Genomic DNA, 23,135 nt, shown 5'->3' on the forward strand with positions numbered 1-23,135 from the left:
TACACACACATAATTCATGCAGCATATGCAAAAATGTAATAGTAATAACAGTAAAATAATATTTTGAGGTACTTTTTATTTGTGTCAAATATTGTCCCAAGTTACTTGTTCTTTATACTCTTGCATAACAAACCAGAAAATACTCAGTGCTGTAATACCACCATTTTATTGGGCTCATGGATCCAGGGGTCAGCCTTTAGAATGAGCATAATGGGTTGCATTGTCTTTGTCTCTATTTGATGCCTCATTTGGAAAGACTTCTAGCTTAGAGAAGGGGCTGCTTGACAGCTTGCACTGGAATCTGAAGGCATCTTCACTGATGTAATTGGGGGTTGATGCTTGTTATTGACTGACACTTCAGCTGGGCTGTTGGCTGGTGCACATATGCATGGAGTCCCCAAGTGGTCGCTTCACATGGGCCAGTTTGGACTTTCTTAGAATATGTTGGTTAGCTTTCAAGAGCAAGAGTCCTAAATTTTTTTTTTTTTTTTAATTTATTTGACAGAGAGAGAGAGATCACAAGTAGGCAGACAGGCAGGCAGAGAGAGAGGAGGAAGCAGGCTCCCTGCTGAGCCCCATGTGGGACTCGATCTCAGGACCCTGAGATCATGACCTGAGCCGAAGGCAGAGGTTTAACCCACTGAGCCACCCACGTGCTCCCCAAGAGCTAGAGTCTTAAGAAAGAAAGTAAAACTGAAGTGTGTGATGTTTTATGATCAAGCTATAGTAGTCATACAGCATCACTTCTCCTGTAACCTCTGGGTGAAAAGGTAGTCACAAAGGTACTTGCAAGTATAGGAAGAGGAAAAATAGACAGCACTTGTTCAAGTGAAGCATGAGAGCGAGATTCTTGTCTCACAGAGTCGAAGAATGAAATCTCATGGACAAAGGAGAGTTGAGTAAAGTGATAGAGTTTAATTAAGCAAGGATACAGAAAAAGCTTTCAGGAATGAGAGGGATCCCTACAGGGTTGCCAAAGTGGGTCTTCACCAATAGTCTTTTATTTAGGACTGACCAGGGAGCTTGTGGCCTTATCATTCTTGTGATGTCTTGGTTTGAGTAAGGACTGCTGATAACATCTTTAATGTCTTACTTCTTCTATGGGGTCTGGTCATTTTTTGTGACAGTCACAATGTGACTGCCATAAAAAAATCTCTTGACACCCAGGGTAGGGTGTCCTGGTTTGTTTCCTTATTTCTGGTTTCCTTACACCTCAGCATTTCTAGGATTTCTCTGAGTCTTATCCTGTAGCCCCCTACCTAATTTCTCCCTACTAGCCCCACCAGTCTGTTATTCAATGAGACCCTTCAGATGTATATTGATGGGTTGTATACTTGGGGATGATTGCAACATGTATTGTGGGTGTGGGGGTGGTAAGAGATAAAGGAAGTTTCTAAAGGAATTTTTATATGTTAAAGTAGACTTACAGGATCCTGGGGTTGGATTAGGATTGGCTTTTGCCCTAGCAAAGTGTCAACATCCAGGCAGCTCTTTCCCTAGAGGGAGGTCACTCTGCCCGCCTTAAGGACTTGTCAATGGGCTGCAAGTTGTAAGGAAATTTAGTAATTTTTCTTCGGCCTTTGTTTTCCAGAAGGGGTACAGCAGGGTTCTACAATGGCATGTGAGATGCAACAATATTGTTGTGGTCATGGTTGGAAAGTAGAAAGTAGAATCTTAGCTGAGTCCTTTACACTTAGTATTTTATATTGAGAAAGGTTCTACCTCTGCACATTATCACCATTTTTACCTAACTTCAGTCTCTATTCTAAAGGATATTTTCCTTAAAACCAGGTCTAAAAAGACAGAGCATTGAAAAGTCACTTGAAGTAATTTTCTTACAAAGAAAAAAAAAATAAAATGACAATCCATCTTTGAAATCATGACTGCAAAATATAGGCAATACAAAGCTTGATATATTTCCCTGTTTTGCATCACCAAAGATTTCCCTTGAATTTTTTTTAGATTTTTATGTGTCAGCAGAGTCCAAAAATAAGACAATTATGAATCTTACATTAAACCACCCACATAGTCTTCTGAAGGGTTTGTAGACTTCCCCTATATTTCCCCTGTATGCATACTGCATGTATGGTCACATTCTATACTAAAAATATATCTTAAATCCTTACTCACAAAGGCAAGGAGAAAACAACTTTTATTGAGAAGCTTTTACTTCTTATGTATTATGCCCGTGTTACTTCATTTACTGCTAATACCTCTAGCGAGTGGGTGATATTATCGACTTTTCATGAGAAAGGAACTGAAACTCAGGTGAAATGATTCACTTTTCGCGGGCAAGACTAACAGCTCAGAATTTGAATGAGAATACAGATCTATCTGATTCAAAAGTGGTAGGTTAAGAATATGACTAATTGTCCTTTAGATGCTTTAGTCTATAAATTAATAATTTAAAAACAGGTTGTTTCAGTTCAGATTTATGAATAGCGTATCCCCATTGGATTTTTACTCTGTCTCCTGTTCTTTCTACATGCCTTTACTAAGCTCGGCTTACCATGTTTGTATTTATTTATTCTTATTTTTTTTTTTTTTGGTAAGATTTTATTTTCAAGTAATCTTTATACCTAATGTGGGGCTCAGACTTACAACCCTGAGTTCAAGAGTCACAAGCTCTACTACCTGAGCCAGCCAGGTGCCCTACATTTGTATTTATTTTTTTCTTATCTTCCTACTCTTATTTCTCCCTTCCCCCATCATTGCCTAACTAAACCATCTGCTAATAACTAAGATTTATATATCATTGAGAAAACAGAAGTTATGAGCCAGAAATCTTCCATTTTCTAAGCACCAAATCTACAAAATTACTTGCATCTGTTCTCATTGTTAAGATTAATTTTGGCCCTCACATATTTTCTGGAACTTATCTCTCTTGCTAACAAGGGGTTTTAAAGGCCTTTTAAGGACTTCGAAATACTGATCACTTTCTCTCTCCTAAACTTGAACCATTCTCACTATAAACCTTTCTCTCCAATTTTAAAATTTGTTTCAGTGGTTCCTATAAACAAACAAACAAAAAAAAGCAAGCAAAATTCCTTGATTCCATATTCTTCTTGGGTAGCTACTTTTAGCTTTCCACTCCTCCTCACAATCACACTTCTCTGAGAGTTGATGGTATTCACAGCCCTCCCAAATTCAGTTCTACTCTGTAACCCGTTCCAATCTGACTTGCCTAGCCTCAGGGAAGTTGTTTTGCTAAAGTCCCCAGTGACCATCATGTTGCCATGGGATGTTTGAATCCTCATCTCATTTAACTGCCCAGAAACTTTTGGTAAATGCCCTCTAACCCTTTCCTTGAACCCTAACCCTCACACCCTTTCCTTTTCTTCTTCTTTTGTTGTCTTTCTGACATCATATTCTATTTTGGGAGGTCTTTCTCTACTTCTAATCTCTAAATATGGGAACACTTGGAAGCTTGGCCCTCTTTCTCACACCATTCTCTTTCCCCACATGTACTTAGTATTTCCCATTTTCCCCTTCAGATTCCCCCTTCATCCTCTTCCATTTTGTTCAGTGCCTCCTGAGGCTGTTTCCTATAGATGACATCAGTGCTTGTCCTTGCCCTCTGGCTTATGATTGGGTTTGGTTACTATGAAGCGCTGGAAGAGATTGGAGAGTTGGAAGAGTACAAGGTTAAGAAGTCACCCCCCCCACCACCACCACCACCACTTCTTCCCCAGCTAAGTCCTTTGAGAATGGGTGAATCCTGTTACCTAAGACCATGGCTCCTTTCAGATGACCCTGTGTGTATATATAGCTACTCTGAGGGTTTTTTTTTTTTTTTTTTTTTTTTTTTTAGCTGCAACAGCCCTAGTGCCTTCAGGCTTAGGATCAATAAGTTCCCAACTTTTGCTAGTCCAGTATACTGGACCAGCCTTTAATAACTCCCTAATCCCTGTCATTCTTTCTCAATGATCCTTTTATTAAACTCCTACTTACCCATTTTAAATGTACATCTGTTCCCTACTTGGAATCCTGACACATGGGATCCTTCACAAGGAAACAAACACTAAAATGGAATTAGAGATACAAAGGTTACCAGGATTACCAGGAAATTATTCCTGTGAAAGATAAAGGGAGAAAAAGCAGGGTTGGGCAGAGACAACCATCAATCTGATGCAGATTTGATACCTGAGAAAAGAAAGGAGGTGTGGGGGATGCTGAGTTCATTGTGAAGAGCTTCATATCACAGTGCCGCCAGTCCAGTGGGTTGTTCTGAAGCAATATGGGTCATTACGGGAGTCTTCCATTGGTCAAAACTGGCATGATCCTAGTACATCCATCATCTTTAGTCTTTGACCTCTGCCTGTGAAGAGTGTGACCATGGTTCAAAAGCTGACTGTATTCTGAAAGCTATTAGAGTAGAGGCTGTCAGGTATTACATACGTCTTTGCAGCAGAATGCACGTTCTTTCTAAAATCAGAGCTTAGAGTTTAATTCTGCTTTTCTTTCTGAAATTCTGATTGATATTTTGGCTCCCATCCTTTTTTCCTATGATTTCTCCAGGGGTTACTTAATAATTTAGGGTTTATGACCCTTCAGACCCAATAAATATTTTCACTCATCATAATGCCTTAAATTTGTCTGCATATAGTTTTCAGTATGCCTTTATGGCTGCTACATCAGGCAAACGTGTGCATGCCCATATCTTCAAAAATACTATCTATTCCAAAACAACTCTCAACATCTGACCTCTCTCTCTCTTTTATTAGCCCTAGGCTTACGTCACTATCTACTAGTCCTGTCAATTTAGACAGCCCTTCTTAAACTGAACACGTCCCCAAACAAAATAGTGGTTTCCTCTTTTCCTCACACCTAATACTCTTCCAGTAAATAGTTAATTCTTTAAACTATGCCTTTTCTGTTTGCTGTGCTCAAGCCAAAACTATAGGAGTCCTTCTGTGATCCCTTCACCCTACACACATTATATCCCCTTCGTTATAAAATCCTGCTTCTAAAATATGTCTTGAGTTTGGCCTTTTCCTTAATCTTTACTGCCATTTCCATAATGGAAGCCACCGCCAGCTCTGTCTAGTCCTGAAACAGCCTCCTCATCGGCCTTTTCACTTCCGTTCTTGTCACCTTCCCATCCATTGATTAGAATGGACTTCTTAAAATATAAGTGGATCATGTTTATCTCCTGCTCAGAATGTGCAGTGGCTTCATCATCCAGTTATGATCAATCTTCATTAGGACCTCTAGGAATCTGCATGGTCTAGTTCTTATCCATTTTTCCAATCCAACGGTGTGCCCGTTTCCCTCTTGTCACCAGGCTCCAATCACATCTACTGTCTTAGACCCAATTTTTTAAAAAAAATTCTCACTTATAGGTTTCTGCTCATATTTTTCTTCTCACTCAAGTTCTAACTGTTACTCAACTTTTATCATTCAGTTTAAATAAAACTTTGTCTATGAGCTGCTCTTTGAATCTCTAAATTAGGACACTGTTGTACTCTCTCGCAGAATTCCATTGCCTTTTTTTTTTTAAGTAATTTATTATAGTTCAGAATGATTTATGCGTGTACTTAGTTTAATGTAGATCATTCCCCCAAACAAGATCCAAGAACTGAGATAGTATATCTGTTTTTCTTTTTAGTATATCCTTAGCACCTGCTTAGTGCCTCACATGTTTTTTTCATGAATAAATGAACAAATAATTACAAATTACATGATAGCATTAATATTCCATTTAGTTTCATCCTGCTTTTCTTTCTGAAATTCTGATTGATATTTTGGCTCCCATCCTTTTTCCTATGATTTCTTCAGGGGTTACTTAATAACCCATAAACCCCCAGGGTTTATGACACTGCAGACTCAGTAAATATTTTCACTCATCATAATGCCTTAAATTTGTATACATACAGTTTTTAGTATGCCTTAATGTGTATTAACTTTATTCAATTATTAGAGTCATGATGTGTTGACTTTTAATAACTAATTAGAAATCTCTGCTTAACGTGATTAACAAATAGTGAATCCAGTCCATCAGATTCATTCATCTAGATACTGCCTGTAACTTCTTCATAGGAGATTTATTTCCTTCCCTAATTGTGAAGAATGTGTTTTAGTCCAGGCACAGTAAGCCAAAGAGCTTTCTCCAATTCCTCCAACATAGTTATTTCCTGCCAACAACTAAGAAAAATGACACACCCATTGACTAGATGAGAATGTCAGCATTAGATTGCTTTCCAGCAGCCAGCAAAGTGGATCCTTCCTGGCTTTCATCTTATGCATCTGAAGAAACCCCTTGCTTGGGAACAGGAAATCTTTGAATGTACCATAGGGAATCTCAATTGTCATTTTATTTCCACACGTTTGTAAAGAACAAGTGACTATAAGGAAGTGTTGCTATCATTTCCATCTGTTTCTGAGGCATGAAGACTAGCGTGCCTGTTGATTTAATATTATACGTGCAACTTTTCTCTTTATGCAGAGTTGTGGTATGTTCAGCTAGTTTAAAATATTTGGTTAGGAAAACTCCATTTATTTGTTATTACTTGACTACATGTCACATCACCTCATGAGAGTTGGCACTACCAGGATTGTAAAACCAAGGGTTTCCACTAGAAGGATTATAAGGAAGGCTTATTTGAAGTGTATTAGTGTTGGAATAAACCAAATCCAAAAACCAAAGAGAATTTACTTTGAGTCCTTTAGGGCTGCCGTTACCCTTTAAATGCCTCTAATAAAAATGCAAATTGTATTAGATTAATTTAGAGAAGCTGTTCTTGAGATGAAAAGCTATGGCTTGTGTTGATAAGATAATAGTAAATAAAAGAATGCTATGTAATGTTTTTCTCAGATACAGAAAAATAATTTTAAGATAGTCCTGATGCCTATTGGTTAACATATCAATGAAAGTTTCACTTGGAAATGTTGCTCATTTATATGGATGCCTGGGTGGTTTATTCTGTTAAGCCTCTGCCTTTGGCTCAAGTCATGATCCCAGGGTTCTGGGATCAAGCCCCATGTCAGGCTTCTTGTTCAGCAAGGAAACTGCTTCTTCCTCTGCCTGCTATTCTCCCTGCTTGTGTGCGCGCTCTCTCTCTGGCAAATAAATAAATAAAATCATTTAAAAAATATATGGAATTAGATATATATAACAGAAAGAAAATACTAAAAAATTATGTAAAATAAAGATTTTTTAAAAAGATTCATTGGAGAGAGAGAAAAAGAGAAAAGGGGCAGGGGCAGAGGGAGAGAGAGAATCTTGGGCAGACTCCATGCTGAGTGCAGAGATCGACAAAGGGCTTAATCTCACAACCCTGATATCATGACATGAGCTGAAACCAAGAGGCAGATGCCCCTTAAATGTTTTTGTTGTTGTTTTAACAGTGAAAGTTTTGTACCTCTAACTATAACTTCTTTCACTTATGTCTGTTGAGTTGAACAAAAATCGGTGGCCCCTAGGAAGAATGAAACTTGTAATAACTGTTGTTCCTAACCGCTTTCTGCACCATTTTCTCTTTTTCAAGTTGAGGGCCTCTTCTACTTCTACTACCCACGTTTTCCTTTCTTTTCTTTTCTTTTCCTTTTTCCTTTTCTTTCCAGTCCTGTCCTTTCCTGTCCTTTTTTCTTAAGATGTCATTTATCTGAGAGAGACAGAAAGAGAAAGTGGGGTAGAGGAACAGAGATAGAGCAGCAGACTCCCTAATGAACCAGGACCCCAGGATTATGACCTGAGCTGAAGGCAGGTGCTTAAGTGACTGAGGCACCCAGGTGCCCCTACTCAGGTTTTTCTTTACCAAAACAAACAAACATATAAGTGAATTCATACTATAATTATTCCTTTACCAGCTACTCTAGGAAAATAGCAATGAACAGACAGACAATAATCCTTGCCCTCGGGGCGCCTGGGTGGCTCAGTGGGTTAAGCCGCTGCCTTCGGCTCAGGTCATGATCTCAGGGTCCTGGGATCGAGGCCCACATCGGGCTCTCTGCTCAGTAGGGAGCCTGCTTCCCTCTCTCTCTCTCTCTGCCTGCCTCTCCATCTACTTGTGATTTCTCTCTGTCAAATAAATAAATAAAATCTTTAAAAAAAAAAAAAAAATAATCCTTGCCCTCATGGGACTTAGTCTTAGAGCACAGGAGAGGATATGGTGACATAGAATCTAATACACATGTTGGGGAGAAAGAGTGTCCTATCGCCTCCAAGGTCCTTTTAGCTAGACTAAGAATCTAATTGACGTGAGACAGATGAACAGGAGAAAATAAAATTTAATAGGGTATGTGCAGGAAAATGACACAGATAGGGAAATTTCAGAGACTGGCAAAATGGGGTGTATATATCATAAAGAACTAAGGAGAAGGGCATAGGGCTTTGGGATTTAAGTGGAAAGGGATGCAATTCAGAGGGTGATGAGAAGAAGAGCAGAAGTTTGGTAATTGGATGTTTGCCTGGCCATAAAGATGGGTCACTCAGACACAATTTATCTTGCTAGCAACCCTTAATCTTAGTCCAGATTCTTCTTTGGAGTTATCTGAGGGGCAAAAATTTCTCTTGATCCCTTAGAGTCTCTATTGACTTCATCACAGAATAATTTTTATGCCGAAGCGGTCCATCTTGAGATGGCCTGCCCTAGGCCTCTACACATACATCTGGGTGAAAATCAAGGGAAAATGCAGCAAGTATTTTTACTTGCTTTGTCCTTTTTGTGGAATCCTATCAGGGCTCAAAGCCATTCACGCTACCCCTAATTTGTAGCATGAGGAAACGAGTATTAAATAATATAAGTAAGTTAAATATTTGATAAGATATTATATTCAAAACAAATAAAAGCCTGATGGAGGGATGGTGTGTATGACTGTGCAATTTTAAATTGAATGACCAGGGGCACCTTGGGTGGCTCAGTGGGTTAAGCCTCTGCCTCCGGCTCAGGTATGATCTCAGGGTCCTGGGATTGAGTCCCGCATCAAGCTCTCTGCTTGGCAGGGAGCCTGCTTCCTCCTCTCTCTCTCCCTGCCTGCCTCTCTGCCTACTTGTGATCTCTGTCTGTCAAATAAATAAATAAAGTCTTTAAAAAGAAAAGGAAATTGAATGACCAGGTGCCACTTTACTGTGAGAATAGGATTCATGTAGAATCTGAAAGATGTCAGTTAACCAGTCCTTTTTAAATTTGAATTTTGAATTTGAGTTACTTAAATCAGGAATTTTAATAAATTTCAGAGCAAGTAGCAAGGTAGAAAGCTGTAGTTTATTATTATTATTATTATTCTCATACATTAATTAACTTTTTATTGCTAATTTATAAGACAGGAATCTGGCATCACCTTAGTTCATGACTGTCCATGGACTCAAGAAATAGGGCACATTAAGGAAAGGAGGGAGCTCAGGGGGCCAGTTAAGAAGGTACTGCAATAGTACAGGTCAGGGAAGGAAACAAAATGAAGACATTGGCATTTTTCCATATTGATATTTTCCCCAAATGATCAGGTTTCTGGTCTTTGTTGTTGTTTATCCATTGTTTATGACTGCCTTCAGAATAATTCCCCAAACTTTATTTAGCATTGAAATCCCTTCAAAAAATGACCTCTTACTGGTTCCAATAAAACTTTATTCACAAACATAGGTGGTGGGTCAAATATTTCTACAGTTGGATATTTGCCTACCTGGTCTACTTTATGGGATCCTACTATTCTTAGCACATGCCTTCCATTCTAAAAGTTATCTCAGAAGTATAAAAAACTGTTGCATTTGTAGCCAAAATGTTAATATTCCAGGTAGGAAGTTACAGGAAGAGGAAAAAAAAAAAAGGTTAAAATAGCACTTGCCAAATAGAACCTTTCTGTATACCTTACCCCAAACTATTTACATCTCACTGATCACTCCATTATTCAAATAACCTGAGTAAAGTAGTTCTTTTTTTTTTTTTTTTTAAGATTTTTTTAATTTGACAGAGTGAGAGAGAGAGAGCATGTATGGATGCACAAGCAGTGGGGGCAGGAGATAGAGAAGCAGTCTCCCCACTGAGCAGGGAGCCGATGTGGGGTTTTATTCCAAGACCCTGGGATCATGACCTGAGCCGAAGGCAGATGCTTAACCGACTGAGCTACCCAGGTGTTCAGGAATGTAGTTCTTTAGATGGATATATTTTCATTCAATAAGATTAGAGGTCTATTACCAAGGAAGCAAGGGAGAGTGGATGGAGTTTGGGTTTCTAGCAGTATCTGTCATGTTTGACCATATTCTAATCATCTAGGGTTAGTTTCTTTATTTTTTTGAAATCAGAGACTATGGTTCCTCGCGAAGTAATTTTGTGAAGATTGAGTAGTCAAACACACAATACGATGAGGAGAGTACAATGCATACTCTAAGCTATCAGTAAAGCTGATATGTTGTTATAATTCGTATTATTTTCATTTGGGGGTATCTTTGATCTTTGTCGTATTTCTAGTGCCTGGAATGCTTTCTGGCACACAGTGGGAATAAATAAACATATTGTGAATGAATAAGTGAACTTCCATTATGATCAGTTAAGGTTTGGGGGTTGTAGGCAATAGAAATTGATTCTGACCCACTTAACTCTTAATTGGAAGAATGTTATTTGCTTCTGGAAGTGACAAGATAGCCAGATAGTTGGGCTCAGACATCAGCAGGCATCCAATTACTGCTGTAATCATTTAGGTACAACTATTTTCATCCCGTCCTTGAATAACTCCATCCAACATTTAAAGCCCCATGAGACACTCTCATGTGCCGAATGTTACTGAATCATCTGTCTCTCTTTGGATAGGAAAGAATAGGACACCTTCTTTTATAGTCTCATCAAAACTGCATGTAATGGGGGGAAGCAAAGAATTAGGATGAAATCAATAAGGATGAAATCAGCTGGAAGACACTGGGTGGAAAACAGAAACGTCCATCACATGTTTCCTTTCCTTTTGGTTTGCGTTATTTCCACAAAGTCATGGTTGTGATTTAAGAGCATTCCCTGGGAGGAAAAAGAGACCTAGCAATTTGGCCTCTGTTAACACATCAGTATCTTCATTTTTTCCAATTAAATAGCAAACTGTCATCTTATAAAACTGAGTGCAGGGACTCTGAACAGATGAGATCGACAAAAATCTTTTTTATAGACAGAGATGACAAGATGTGACAGTGAGGTCCTGGGGTTCATACTGAAGACCAAAAAACAGATGTTGAAGAGAGGTTATGCACTAATGCCAAATATAGGTAGTTGGCTTGAGGTAATGACATCTGCATAAATAAGCTTTCCACTCATAAAATTTCATAAACTTAAGTCATTGTTGCTAAATATTTCATTTTCTATAATGATCACAATGCCAGTCTGGTTTTGAGCAATTGATAACTGTCTCTAATAAAAAGTTGAGACCAGATGGTTTTTCATTTTGTTTGCCTTTATAGATGTAGCAGTGAACGTAGGTCCATGACAACCCAGGGATTTATTTTTAAGCATGATTCATAGTAGTTTTTCTACTATCATTATGCAAGCCTGTCAGACTTTTGGAGTTGCTTTAGTTTAGTTAATTTTATTGGGATTTTTACAAATTATAAAATTAAAATTACTCTATTCATTTTGTTGCTAGAAAAAAAAATCCTCAATTTATATGTCTCCCAGAATTGATTTGCCTGATTTCAAATATATGTGCTTCTACTGAAAGCCATTCCAAACTGTTGTTAGAAATTTGGTACACTAGGGGGGCGCCTGGGTGGCTCAGTGGGTTAAGCCTCTGCCTTCTGCTCAGGTCATGATCTCAGGGTCCTGGGATCGAGCCCCGCATCGGGCTCTCTGCTCAGCGGGGAGCCTGCTTCCCTCTCTCTCTCTCTCTGCCTCTCTGCCTGCTTGTGATCTCTCTGTCAAATAAATAAAATCTTTAGAAAAAAAAAAAGAAATTTGGTACACTAGGGCACCTGGGTGGCTCGGTGGGTTAAAGCCTCTGCCTTTGACTTGAGTCATGGTCTTGGGGTCCTGGGATCGAGTCCCATGTCAGGTTCTCTGCTCGGCGGAGGGCCTGCTTCCTCCTCTCTCTCTCTTTCTGCCTGCCTCTCTGCCTACTTGTGATGTCTGTCTGTCAAATGAACAAATAAAATCTTAAAAAAAAAAAAAAGAAATCTGGTACACTAGCTGATTGTATGTACAGGGAGCTATAGAGCTTACTTAGCTTCCTTTAATAATTTGGTCTAGATTTTTACATAGTAATTGTTTAGATATTACAGGACCTGCAAGTTCAGATTGATGAAAATGACACCCTTGTTTGCTCTTGGGATGTGAAATTTTATAAAATTGAATGGCATAGAAAAATCTACTTTTATGAAATAGACTTCATAAAATTTTCTTTTTGTATCGAAATCATTTATTCCTGTAATCTGGCATTAGGAAATACATATAAAAATGCCATTAAAGAGTACATGAACAATTAGAAATTGAGTATTACACAAAATAAAATGACTTTGGAATATATTATTTAGAAACTAAAAATTCTTTTTACTTATTTACTTAAATTCAATTAATTAATATATAGTGTATTATTAGTTTCCGGGGTAGAAGTCAGTGATTCATCAGTCTTGTATAATACCCAGTGCTCATTACATCATGTGCCCTCCTTAATGTCCATCACCCAGTGAGCCCACCTCTCCAACCCCCAGCTCTTCTCCCCTCCAGCATCCCTCGGTTTCTTTCCTATGATTAGGAGTTTCTTACAGTTTGTTGTCCTCTCTGATTTTGTCTTCTTTAATTTTGCACTCCCTTCCCCTATGATCTTCTGTTTTGTTTCTAAAATTTCACATATGTGTGAGATCATATGATATTTGTCTTCCTCTGGCTGACTTACTTCACTTAGCGTAATATCCTCCTCTAGTTCCATCCACATCATTGCAAATGGCAAGATTTCATTTCTTTGATGGCTGAGTATATTCCATGTATCTATACCACATCTTCTTTATCCATTCATCTGTTGATGGACATCTGGGCACTTTCCATAGTTTGGCAGTTGTAGACATTGCTGCTATAAATATCGGGGTGCAGGTGCCCCTTCAGATCACTACATTTGTATCTTTGGGGCCAATACAGACTAGTGCAATTGCTGGGTCATATGGTAGCTCTATTTTCAATGTTTTGAGGAACCTCCATACTATTATCCAGAGTGGCTACACCAGCTTGCATTCCCACCAACAATATAAGAGGGTTCCCCTTTCTCTACATCCCTACCAACATCTGTCCTTTCCTAACTTATTCATTTTAGCCATTCTGACTAGTGTGAGGTGGTATCTCACTGTGGTTTTGATCTGTATTTACCTGATGCCAAGAGATGTTGAGCATTTTTTTATATGTCTGTTGGCTGTAAGTATGTCTTCTTTGGAGAAATGTCTTTCATGTCTTCTGCTCATTTTTTTTTTTTTAAGATTTTATTTATTTGACAGAGATGGACACAGAAAGAGAGGGAACACAAAGAGGGGTAATGAGAGAGGGAGAAACAGGCCTCCTGCCAAACAGGGAGCCCAATGTGAGGCTCGATCCCAGGATTCTAAGATCATGACCTGAGCCAAAGGCAGATGCTTAACAACTGAGCCACCCAGGCACCCTTGCTCATTTTTTGATTGGATTATTTGTTTTTTGGTTGTTGAGTTTGATAAGGTCTTTACAGATTTTGAATATTAGCCCTTTATCTGACAAGACATTTGCAAATATCTTCTCCCATTTCATCAGTTGTATTGGTTTTGTTTTGGTTTTGTCAAATGTTTCCTTTGGGCGCAGAAGCTTTTTATCTTGATGGATGTCCCGATAGTTCATTTTTGCCCTTGCTTCCCTTGCCTTTGCAGACGTGTCTAGCAAGAAATTTGCTGCAGTCGAGGTCAAAGAGGTTGCTGCCTGGGCTCTCCTCTAGGATTTTGATGGATTCTTGTCTTGCATTTAGGTGTTTTATCCATTTGGGGTCTGTTTTTGTGTGTGGAGTAAGGAAATGGTCTAGTTTCATTCTTCTGCCTGTGGCTGTCCAATTTTCCCAATACCATTTGTTGAAGAGACTGTCTTTTTTCCATTGTATATCCTTTCCTACTTTGTTGAAGATTAGTGACCATAGAGTTGAGGGTCCATTTCTGGACTCTGTATTCTGTTCCACCGATCTATGTGTGTTTTCGTGCCAGTACCATACATTTTAAGGGTCTCATCTGTTCCACACAAATTTTAGGATTATTTGTTCCAGCTCCGGAGAAACTGTTGATAGTACTATGATAGGGATTGGATTGAATGTATAGATTCTTCTAGGTAACACAGACATTTTAACAATATTTGTTCTGAAATGGAAGGAGAACTTCCAAGCTCTTTCCATGAATCCAGCATTGCCTTGATCCCCAAATCAGACAGAGACTCCACTAAAAAGGAGAATTACAGACCAATATGAACATGGATGCAAAAATTCTCACCAAGAGACTAACCAGTAGGATCCAACAGGACATTAAAAGGATTATTCACCACAACCAACTGGGATTTATTCCTGGACTCCAAGTGTGGTTCAACATCTGCAAATCAATCAATATGATAGTACATTAATAAAACAAAAGACAAGAACCATATGATCCTCTCAATAGATGTGGAAAAAGCATTTGACAAAATACAGCATCCTTTCTTGGTGAAAACTCTTCACATTATAGGGATAGAGGGAACATACCTCAATATCATAAAAGTCATATATGAAAAGCCTCCATCATTCTCAATGGGGAAAATATGAGAGCTTTTCCCCTAAGGTCAGGAACACAACAGGGATGTCCACTATCAACCACCGTTGTTCGACATAGTACTAAAGTCCTAGCCTCAGCAATCAGACAACAAAAAAGAAATAAAAGGAATCTGAAGTGGCAGAGAAGAAATTAAACTCCCACTCTTCGCAAATGACATGACCCTTTATGTGGAAAACCCAAAATACTCCACACCAAACTTGCTAGAACTCATACAGTAATTCAGCAAAGTGGCAGGGTATAAACTCAATGCACAGAAATCAGTTGCATTTCCATACACTAATAATGTGAGAGAAGAAAGAAAAATTAAGGCATCAATCCCATTTACAATTGCAGCAAAACCCATAAGATACCTAGGAATAAACCTAACCAAAGAGGCAAAGGATCTGTACTCAGAAAATTATAGAACATTCATGAAAGAAATTGAGGAAGACACAAAGAAATGGAAAACGTTCCATGCTCATGGATTGGAAGAACAAATATTGTTGGAAATTAAAAGTTCTTAACATTGTATAACTTGTCAACTTTTTCTTTGTGCAATAATGCTGACCTTTTATTTTTGTGTTTCTTTTTCTGCAGATCTTTAATATATTATTGAGACTGCCAACTCACACCCACAGTGGCTACATGTTGACAGATTGCATATTTTGAAAGCTCGAGATATTTTATAATGAAACATGCCATGTGGAAACTTTGAAGCCTAGAATCCTGCCAAACACCTGAGTAAAGAATTCTCACCTGTAATGTAAGAGACTTCTCAGTACCACCATGACAAACCAGGAGAAGTGGGCACACCTTAGCCCCTCAGAATTTTCCCAACTTCAGAAATATGCTGAATGTAAGTATTTATATTGATATTATGTCTTGGTTTAGCATTTGTTTTAAGCAAGATTTATAAGAACAGATTACAGAACCTGTTCAGCATTGGGAGAGATGTAGATACGTGTTTTGTTTTTATAGGTCGGTCTACTTGAGACTACCTTTGGCATGAGAAAAAGGAAAAGTTGAATTTTTTTTTTTTTAAGGAAAAGAATTTAAATATAAAATCTAGAAAAAAAAGGAACTAGGATATTAGGTGCAAAACTAAAACTGGAAACATTCCATGTGTAACAGAAGTAAAGCAAAAGATAAGACAATTTGGTGAAAGGAAATTGGTGATACTGCAATTGAGAAGGACAAACAGAAGTAAGGGGAAAAGTGAGGGTTTGTTATTGTTATTCTTGTTTTGTATGTTTTCTGTTTGCTAGCATAACATAGAAAAAGGGCTGGGAGCTGGGGGTCATGGATACATTGTGGAGTTGGAATTAGAGCTTGTTAGCGAGGACCTTATGCCAACTTTTTCAGATGTGTATATTTATACAAAAGGTAGACCATGGCAATTCAGTTTATAGTAGGCTATTTTTAAATACTAAGTTTCTTTACACATAAACAGTAAAATTTCATCTACAAAGAATTTTATTTTTAACATGGATTTTCAGGAATGTATCTGTTTCATGAAATGAGTTTCAACTATAAATATGAATAACACCTGGGTCAAGGTGTTCAAGAGAGAAGAGGAAGTTCCTAAAAAATCAGTGGTACCAAAAAGTTGGGAGGATGGCGAGCAGAGAAAAAAGTAACATGTAAGGAATGTAATAAGATGGAAGAGACTAGGGGAATCGCATGGTGCCTGGAAGAAGAGAATTCAGGAAACTTTAGAAAGAGGAGAACAACTGTAGCATGCAAGAATGTAAGAGGAAACACTGAAGCAGCTGGGTTGGGGAGGTGTGGTACCCGGGGGAAGGGAGTGGATGGAGTAAGGCTATGAAGGAGAGGCAGAGAGAAAAAGGGCTTGAAATAATAAGTGAAAGATTTGTTGATAATAATGAATAATAACGCATTTATGGGGCACAGATAAGTCAGGAACATTAGTAAACACTTAATGCATATTATCTGAAAAGGCCAACTTCACTGGTTTTCTAGAGGCTTCCTCACTTGTGGGCTGATGTGTGCTGGGTGAGGTTGTGAGGGTGTTGCTGGGTATTCACAATAAAGATGCAAAGCCGTAAGAACATGTGCATGTTCTTAGTCAATAACAAAAATTATAACAGCTATCACTGGCGGGGAGCAGAAATTTCTGCTATCAAAATATGCTTCTCATATTCAAAAATGTTTTGAGAGGCTGAGAGCACACTTCATCCTCTTGTCCCGTTTAGTCCACAATGGCTGAATTCTTGTCTGCATTTTTATACATGATAATTTTGAAATTGACTAAAAAAATGATTTACATATGTTTTCCAATTTCTTTTTGCTCTCTGCTATTGTTTTATATCCAGTAATTAAGTAAATATTTCTGAGCATTTTCTTTAGGGAGAATATTCTCCTTGGCACTGAAGGAAACACAGTTATAAACATGTGTTCAAGGATGTTTAATGAAGGCTAGAAACTAATGGGTAAATGACTCTGTATCTAGGCAGAATATTTTAAAAAAATTTTTTTTAAAGATTTTTATTTATTTATTTGACAGAGAGAGATCACAAGTAGGCAGAGAGGCAGGCAGAGAGGGGGCAAGCAGGCTCCCGCTGAGCAGAGAGCCGGATGCGGGACTCAGCCCCAGGATCCGGAGATCATGACCTGAGCCGAAGGCAAAGGCTTAACCCACTGAGCCACCTAGGCGCCCTTAGGCAGAATATTTTAAGTGCCACAAGGTTTGGGGTTCTGCAGGGCATTAATATGCAGTTGGAGTTGGGAAAGGGAAATCTTCATGGAAGAAGTAGGATTTGAAATGAATCTTAAAATTTAAATAGGTTTAAGGAAAATGGAGAAGAAACTAATATAGATAAAAAGGAAAATTTAGCATATATTTGACGGAGAGGAGTCATATTTAGCTATACCGCAAATTAAAGGTATAAGTACAGTTAGGTTGTAAAAATGAGATGGAATTAAAATATACAATGCTGGGGCTCCTGGGTGGCTCAGTGGGTTAAAGCCTCTGCCTTCATGATCTCAGGGTCCTGGGATCAAGCCCCGCATCATCGGGCTCTCTGCTCAGCAGGGAGCCTGCTTCCTCCTCTCTCTCTGCCTGCCTCTCTGCCTACTTGTAATCTCTGTCTGTCAAATAAATAAATAAAATCTTTAAAAATATATATATACAATGCTAAACTTGAGTAAAGCAGTGAGGAGTAATTGTAGGGTTTTAAGTGCAGAACAACATGAGCAAGGAGTTTAACTTGGCAAATACAAGGATGGAATAAGGTAATGGAAAGAGACTAACATCATGCCAGTGGGCTACCGGGATAGACTAAATAATGTGGATGATGAAAGATGACCAGAAAAGTGTAGATTCAGATATTATAGCATTAAAACTAAAAGAGAGCTTGGGAAATAATAAAATAGAGAAAGAAATAAAAAATTTAGTTCCAAAGATTTGACTTGACGAATGGGACAGTTTGGTGACATAATCTCCCAAGTAAAGAAAACATGGAGTTTGGCTTAGCTTATGTTAAATTTAGCTGGATAATTAAAATGTATGTTACTGTTTCTGGAAGCATTAAAATAAAAATGGTAAATTATTGCCATAATAGCTAAATTATCATTTCTAATGAACTTTGCTCAGATATTAAGATTCTATTTGAATTGATAAACAGAATTTACACTGAAGTATTAAATATGTTATATACTGCTACTTTCATTTTATTGCCAATGGGATATGGCATTCATTTAATTATATCATAAAAATGCTTGACTTAGTAATCAATTTGTGGAAATATCTAAAACAAGTGGTAATAAAAATTATCATAAATGTGAAAGTTGTAACAGACTGAGACAAAGATTAATGAGAATTCAATAAATTGGTAGTAAGAAGTGACACATTAAGTATAAGAACAGTTTTAAATTGATTTTATGAGGACACAAATTAACTGAATAACTGTGAGTTAAAAAAATCAGTGCAGATTCCATGATCATTAGACTTGCCATTCTTTTTCAAATAAGCAAGACATTATGAAAAGTGCTAGACTTAATCCCCCAAGAAGTTTCCTGTGTAATTAGGAAGCAAAGAATATCATGATTAGAATGTATCCTTGTATAATAAATTGCCATTGTCAAAATATAGCTGGAAACAAACCTTATTCTGAAGATTAGGAAAATAGTCTATTTTCCATTGCAATTTAGTGCAGGTGATCAATCTGTCATCAACATTTAAGCATCAGATTTTTCATGTTGCAGAGCAGTATTGACAAAGTGACATTCATTCATTGTCTAGTAGAAGATGGTATATTGGATTCACTTTCTTGACTTTGTTTTGTAGCTTTCAATAAGAAACTGTTTACATGCATTAAATTAAATTAAAAAACAAGTTACTATTTTAAGGTTAAGTATGCAGCACACTAAGATTGTATGTGCTGTATACCAAATAAGTGTTTCATATACTTTTGGGAGATGGAGCGGGGCTGTAAAACTGTTGGTTGAGATGAAGGAATTCATGGAACCCCTATCCCAGCAAAAGCAAATCACTCAAAATGGGACCTAGATAACACCGTAAAGATCAATTCCTTGAATTATCTGATTGGGGGTTCTCTCCAGTACTGCCCCAATATACCGGATGTCTTATTCTGTTTGGGCTGCTCTAACAAAATACCACAGAGGGGATGACTTCTAAGAATAATAGATATTTCTCACAGTTCTGTAGGCTGAAGTCAAGGATCAGGGTTTCAGCATGTTCAGGTTCTATAAGGGACCTTTTCTCAATTGCAAACTTGCAAACTGCCACTTCTCCTTGTATCCTTATAGGGTGGAGACAGTCAGTGGGACAGTGCATTCCCAGGGACTATTGTTAAGGACACTAATCCAGGGGCACCTGGGTGGCTCAGTGGGTTAAGCCTCTGCCTTCGGCTCAGGTCATGATCTCAGGGTCCTGGGATCAAGCCCCTCATCGGGCTCTCTGCTCACCAGGGAGCCTGCTTCCTTTCCTCTCTCTCTGCCTGCCTCTCTGCCTACCTGTGATCTCTCTCTGTCAAATAAATAAATAAAATCTTAAAAAAAAAAAAAAAATAGGACACTAATCCAGCTGGGGCCTCACTCTCATGGCTTCAGCTCCTTCTGATTACCTTCCAAAGACCTCTCCTGTTGGAGGCTGGTATAGCAACATATGCCTTCGGTGGGGACACGGTCAAGTCCCTTACACCCTGGAACTGGAAATACTCTCAACTTCAAGGCTTTCCTTGTGATCACTTGGGGGAAAGCAGAGCAAGATGGGCACACCATCCCTAGTTAGGCAGCTAGGATGTCAGACAGCTTGTATTCAAATCCTGGACCTCCATATTTTAGATCTCTCATGTGGGAAAAGTCACTTAACATCTCTGTGTCCCGTTTTTCACACTTACAAAATGTGGAAAACCATAAATGTGTCAAGGGTTGTGAGTATTAAATCGAACGAGTTAATGATATATGTCAAATCATGATAGCACCGTCGGGCAAGTTGTAAGTGATGCAGCTGTTTACATTTATTGTTTTAATAGGAAGGGTGTGAATGTATTCTGTTGGCTGTTTGAATGGATTGTTGATGATCAATAGAAAAGTGCCACATTTTGGAGCACAGTCACTGCCCCCCCCCCCCCCCCCCCCCCCACTGTGCTGTAAGACTGGATTCTTCCCACAAGGTAGACAATTCTGGTGCTGTTGGCAGCCTCATTTCTGTGTTGTCCCCACAAATGCTGAAGGCAGTTAATGCAAAGCCTGCTGTGGCTGCCTACAGCATGCTGAGACCATGCTCCTGTTTAGGATTTTAGGCTGAGTCACTCCATGGGAAACATTTCCATTGATGTGTGGGAGAGAGGAGTATAATTTTCTTTCCCACTCTTTATATAAAGTCATCCAAACTGTTGTTACAAGATAGAGAGCTCTCACTCCTGCTGTGGAGAGAATTGAGCTTATCACATTATTAGTTTGCCAGAGCTTCCCGCTGTGGTCTCATGGTGTCACAAAGGGTTAAGATACTCCAAGTCTTTTCATGGATGACAATATTTTCTGTGTAAAATCTACACGATATTTTCAAGTGATTCATTATCTGCCCACATATTGTCACTTAGGATTAGCTCTTTATTTGCTATATATAAAGTGTGTTATATAGCATGCAAATTATTTTTGAAAGCTACTGTGTTATTATGGTGGGAACACTTCCAAATTTTCATAAATTTTTTACTGTTTATAGCAGCTGGCATTGTGGAGAGTTGCAAAATTATGATGAACTTGTTCTTTTCAATAAGGACCAATATGCCTAACATTTGGACATCGGGTACGATTTCTCCTATGGAGAGAAGCACGTGCACTTAGTGGAAAGAGCACAGACTTTGCAGGCAGACTAATACTTGATAGTGTTGAGCCCCAGCCCTGTTTGGTACTTTTAGTGGTGTGGGCCTTTAGAACGTTACATAAACTGCTTGTACCTCAGTTTTGTCACCTGGAAAAGTAGAATCCACGTCAAAGTATTGTTGCAAGATTTAATGAGACGGTAAATGTCATCATAATAAATAATTGTTTTTTAATGGCCTCATCTTAAACAATGTTCAAGTATTAACTCATTGAATACAATACACGTCAGAGGGGGACAAGTGATCTCTTCCAGGCAGATTACCGAGCCCATAGCAATGGCACAATAAATGATGAAAATCAAAACAGTAATAATTCATTTATGTTTTTTATGAAGATCAGTGTGTTAATAAATTGGTTAGTAATCATGTTTCCAAAATACGAAAAGCTGGAATCTGGGATTTAGGGCCCTCCTAGCTCCACCAGCCACAGTCATCTCTCAAAGGTTTTTAGATACGAGGCAAAGCAGAGAGGCAAAGCTGCTAACTATGGCTTTGGCCTCAAATTGTCTTCTTGGTCTCTTATCGTGGTAGATTGGAAAGGATCATGTGTGAACCTCAGTGAAGCTCCACCTACAATAGAGGCAGATTTCAGTATTCCTCCTGCATTCAGTCTGCCAGAGCCTGGAACCTCCCTCACTCTTCCTTTATGAAAAGCATGGGAGGAGAAGGAGAGAGGAGCAGAAAATCGTGAAGCAATTGTAATAGAAATGTGGTGAAGTCCTTTTCCATTTTAAGTAGCCTTACTCTCTTGAGAAACTCTACTCTCTAGCATGATGATCTAATGTGCCTTTGAGATACGTTTTGTGAGTCATCCATACAAGATGAGACAAAGAGAACGGTGGGGAAGAGACTTCACCTCTTGCCCCTGTGGGTATTCAATTTATAGTTAAGCAAATTTAGATCACATATTAGCCCTGTTGCTAATTTGTCACGATGCAGTTTGCTTTTGATTTTGGCCTATGCCCTCTATGTTAGATAGGCTCTATTTTGGGCGGGCAAACCACTTAATGATAATTACTTTCTGCGTAAGACCAAAGAATAAATGGCACAGGGCCATTTAACAGATTGACTGAGAGCACTTAATTTGATGTCATAAAACGAGGTGAGTTCTAGTGCTGTGATATACCCCTCAGTTTCCTCACTCACGTCCTAGGATTGTGGTGATGGTTAAATGTGAAAATGCAGGTAAATGCTCAGGACTCAATATGTTATTGCTATGATGATGATCACAATGGTGATAAATGAGGTAGATGAATGTCATAAGAGAGCTTTTCCTAATGAAAAAATTTTAGGCCTGTTCACTTATACAACTAATGTAAAATGTCTTGATTTTGCCCTGATACGTGGTCTGAAATTGGAATCTGCAACTCTATTTTAGATAATACATGTCTCTCATTTCCGACCCTGTTTCTTCTGATTCGCATTGATTAACTCAGCAGTTCCTGGCTTTGGCCCAGATTTTATTTCTGGAATGTATGTTGGCTGCATAATCTCTTTTGCCTCATTTCTGGCTCTGTTTCCTATTTGTTGTACTGTTTCAGACTGATTTTTTCCTTGGTAGCTTCTCTGGATACATATATGTCTTAAATCTTTTAATACATGAAATTTGCAGTGGTAAAAGAAATCAATATCTATGAATGTCCAAATTCCATACTTTTCGTGTCCTAAAGACAAAAACATCTATTTTTCCAATTTTGCAAACTTGCCAGAAAAAAAGAAAACAACAAAAACAGTAATCCAGAAACAGTTTTAAGGCTTACACTCAAATGAACTTTAATACTGAAGTCAGGACTTCTGTGAAGTCTTGGCTTAGGTGGGCCAAATTATGTTACAACAGAAAAATTCACAAAATCTCAGTGGCTTAATGAAATAGGTGCTGATTTCTTGCTCATATTTTATTTTCAAATCTGAGTCCGCAAACGGTTAATTTCGCTTTGTCCTCGATCAAGTCCCAGTTTGATGGAACAGTCATCAGCTTCAGAAACTGGCAGATGCTATGGTAGAGATAGAGAGCTTCAGAACTGGGAGTTGGCTCTTACGGCTTCTCCCTGACAATGATACGCTTAGATTTATTTTGC

At 38.4% G+C, this 23,135-nt stretch overlaps 1 protein-coding gene across 5 annotated transcripts in view; it reads left to right on the plus strand.

Annotated features, from left to right (window-relative positions):
- DGKB (diacylglycerol kinase beta) overlaps positions 1-23,135 on the plus strand; it is a 709,227-nt gene that overhangs the window by 52,750 nt on the left and 633,342 nt on the right. For all 5 annotated transcript variants that reach the window (XM_059396759.1, XM_059396762.1, XM_059396761.1 and 2 more), the window contains exon 2: positions 15,287-15,545. In XM_059396759.1, the coding sequence (XP_059252742.1) occupies positions 15,476-15,545 (70 nt within the window). In that variant the 5' untranslated portion in view covers positions 15,287-15,475. The remainder of the gene's footprint in view (positions 1-15,286; positions 15,546-23,135) is intronic.

This window comes from Mustela nigripes, chromosome 4 (genome assembly GCF_022355385.1).
Source record: "Mustela nigripes isolate SB6536 chromosome 4, MUSNIG.SB6536, whole genome shotgun sequence".
NCBI classification, from domain to species: Eukaryota; Metazoa; Chordata; class Mammalia; order Carnivora; family Mustelidae; genus Mustela; species Mustela nigripes.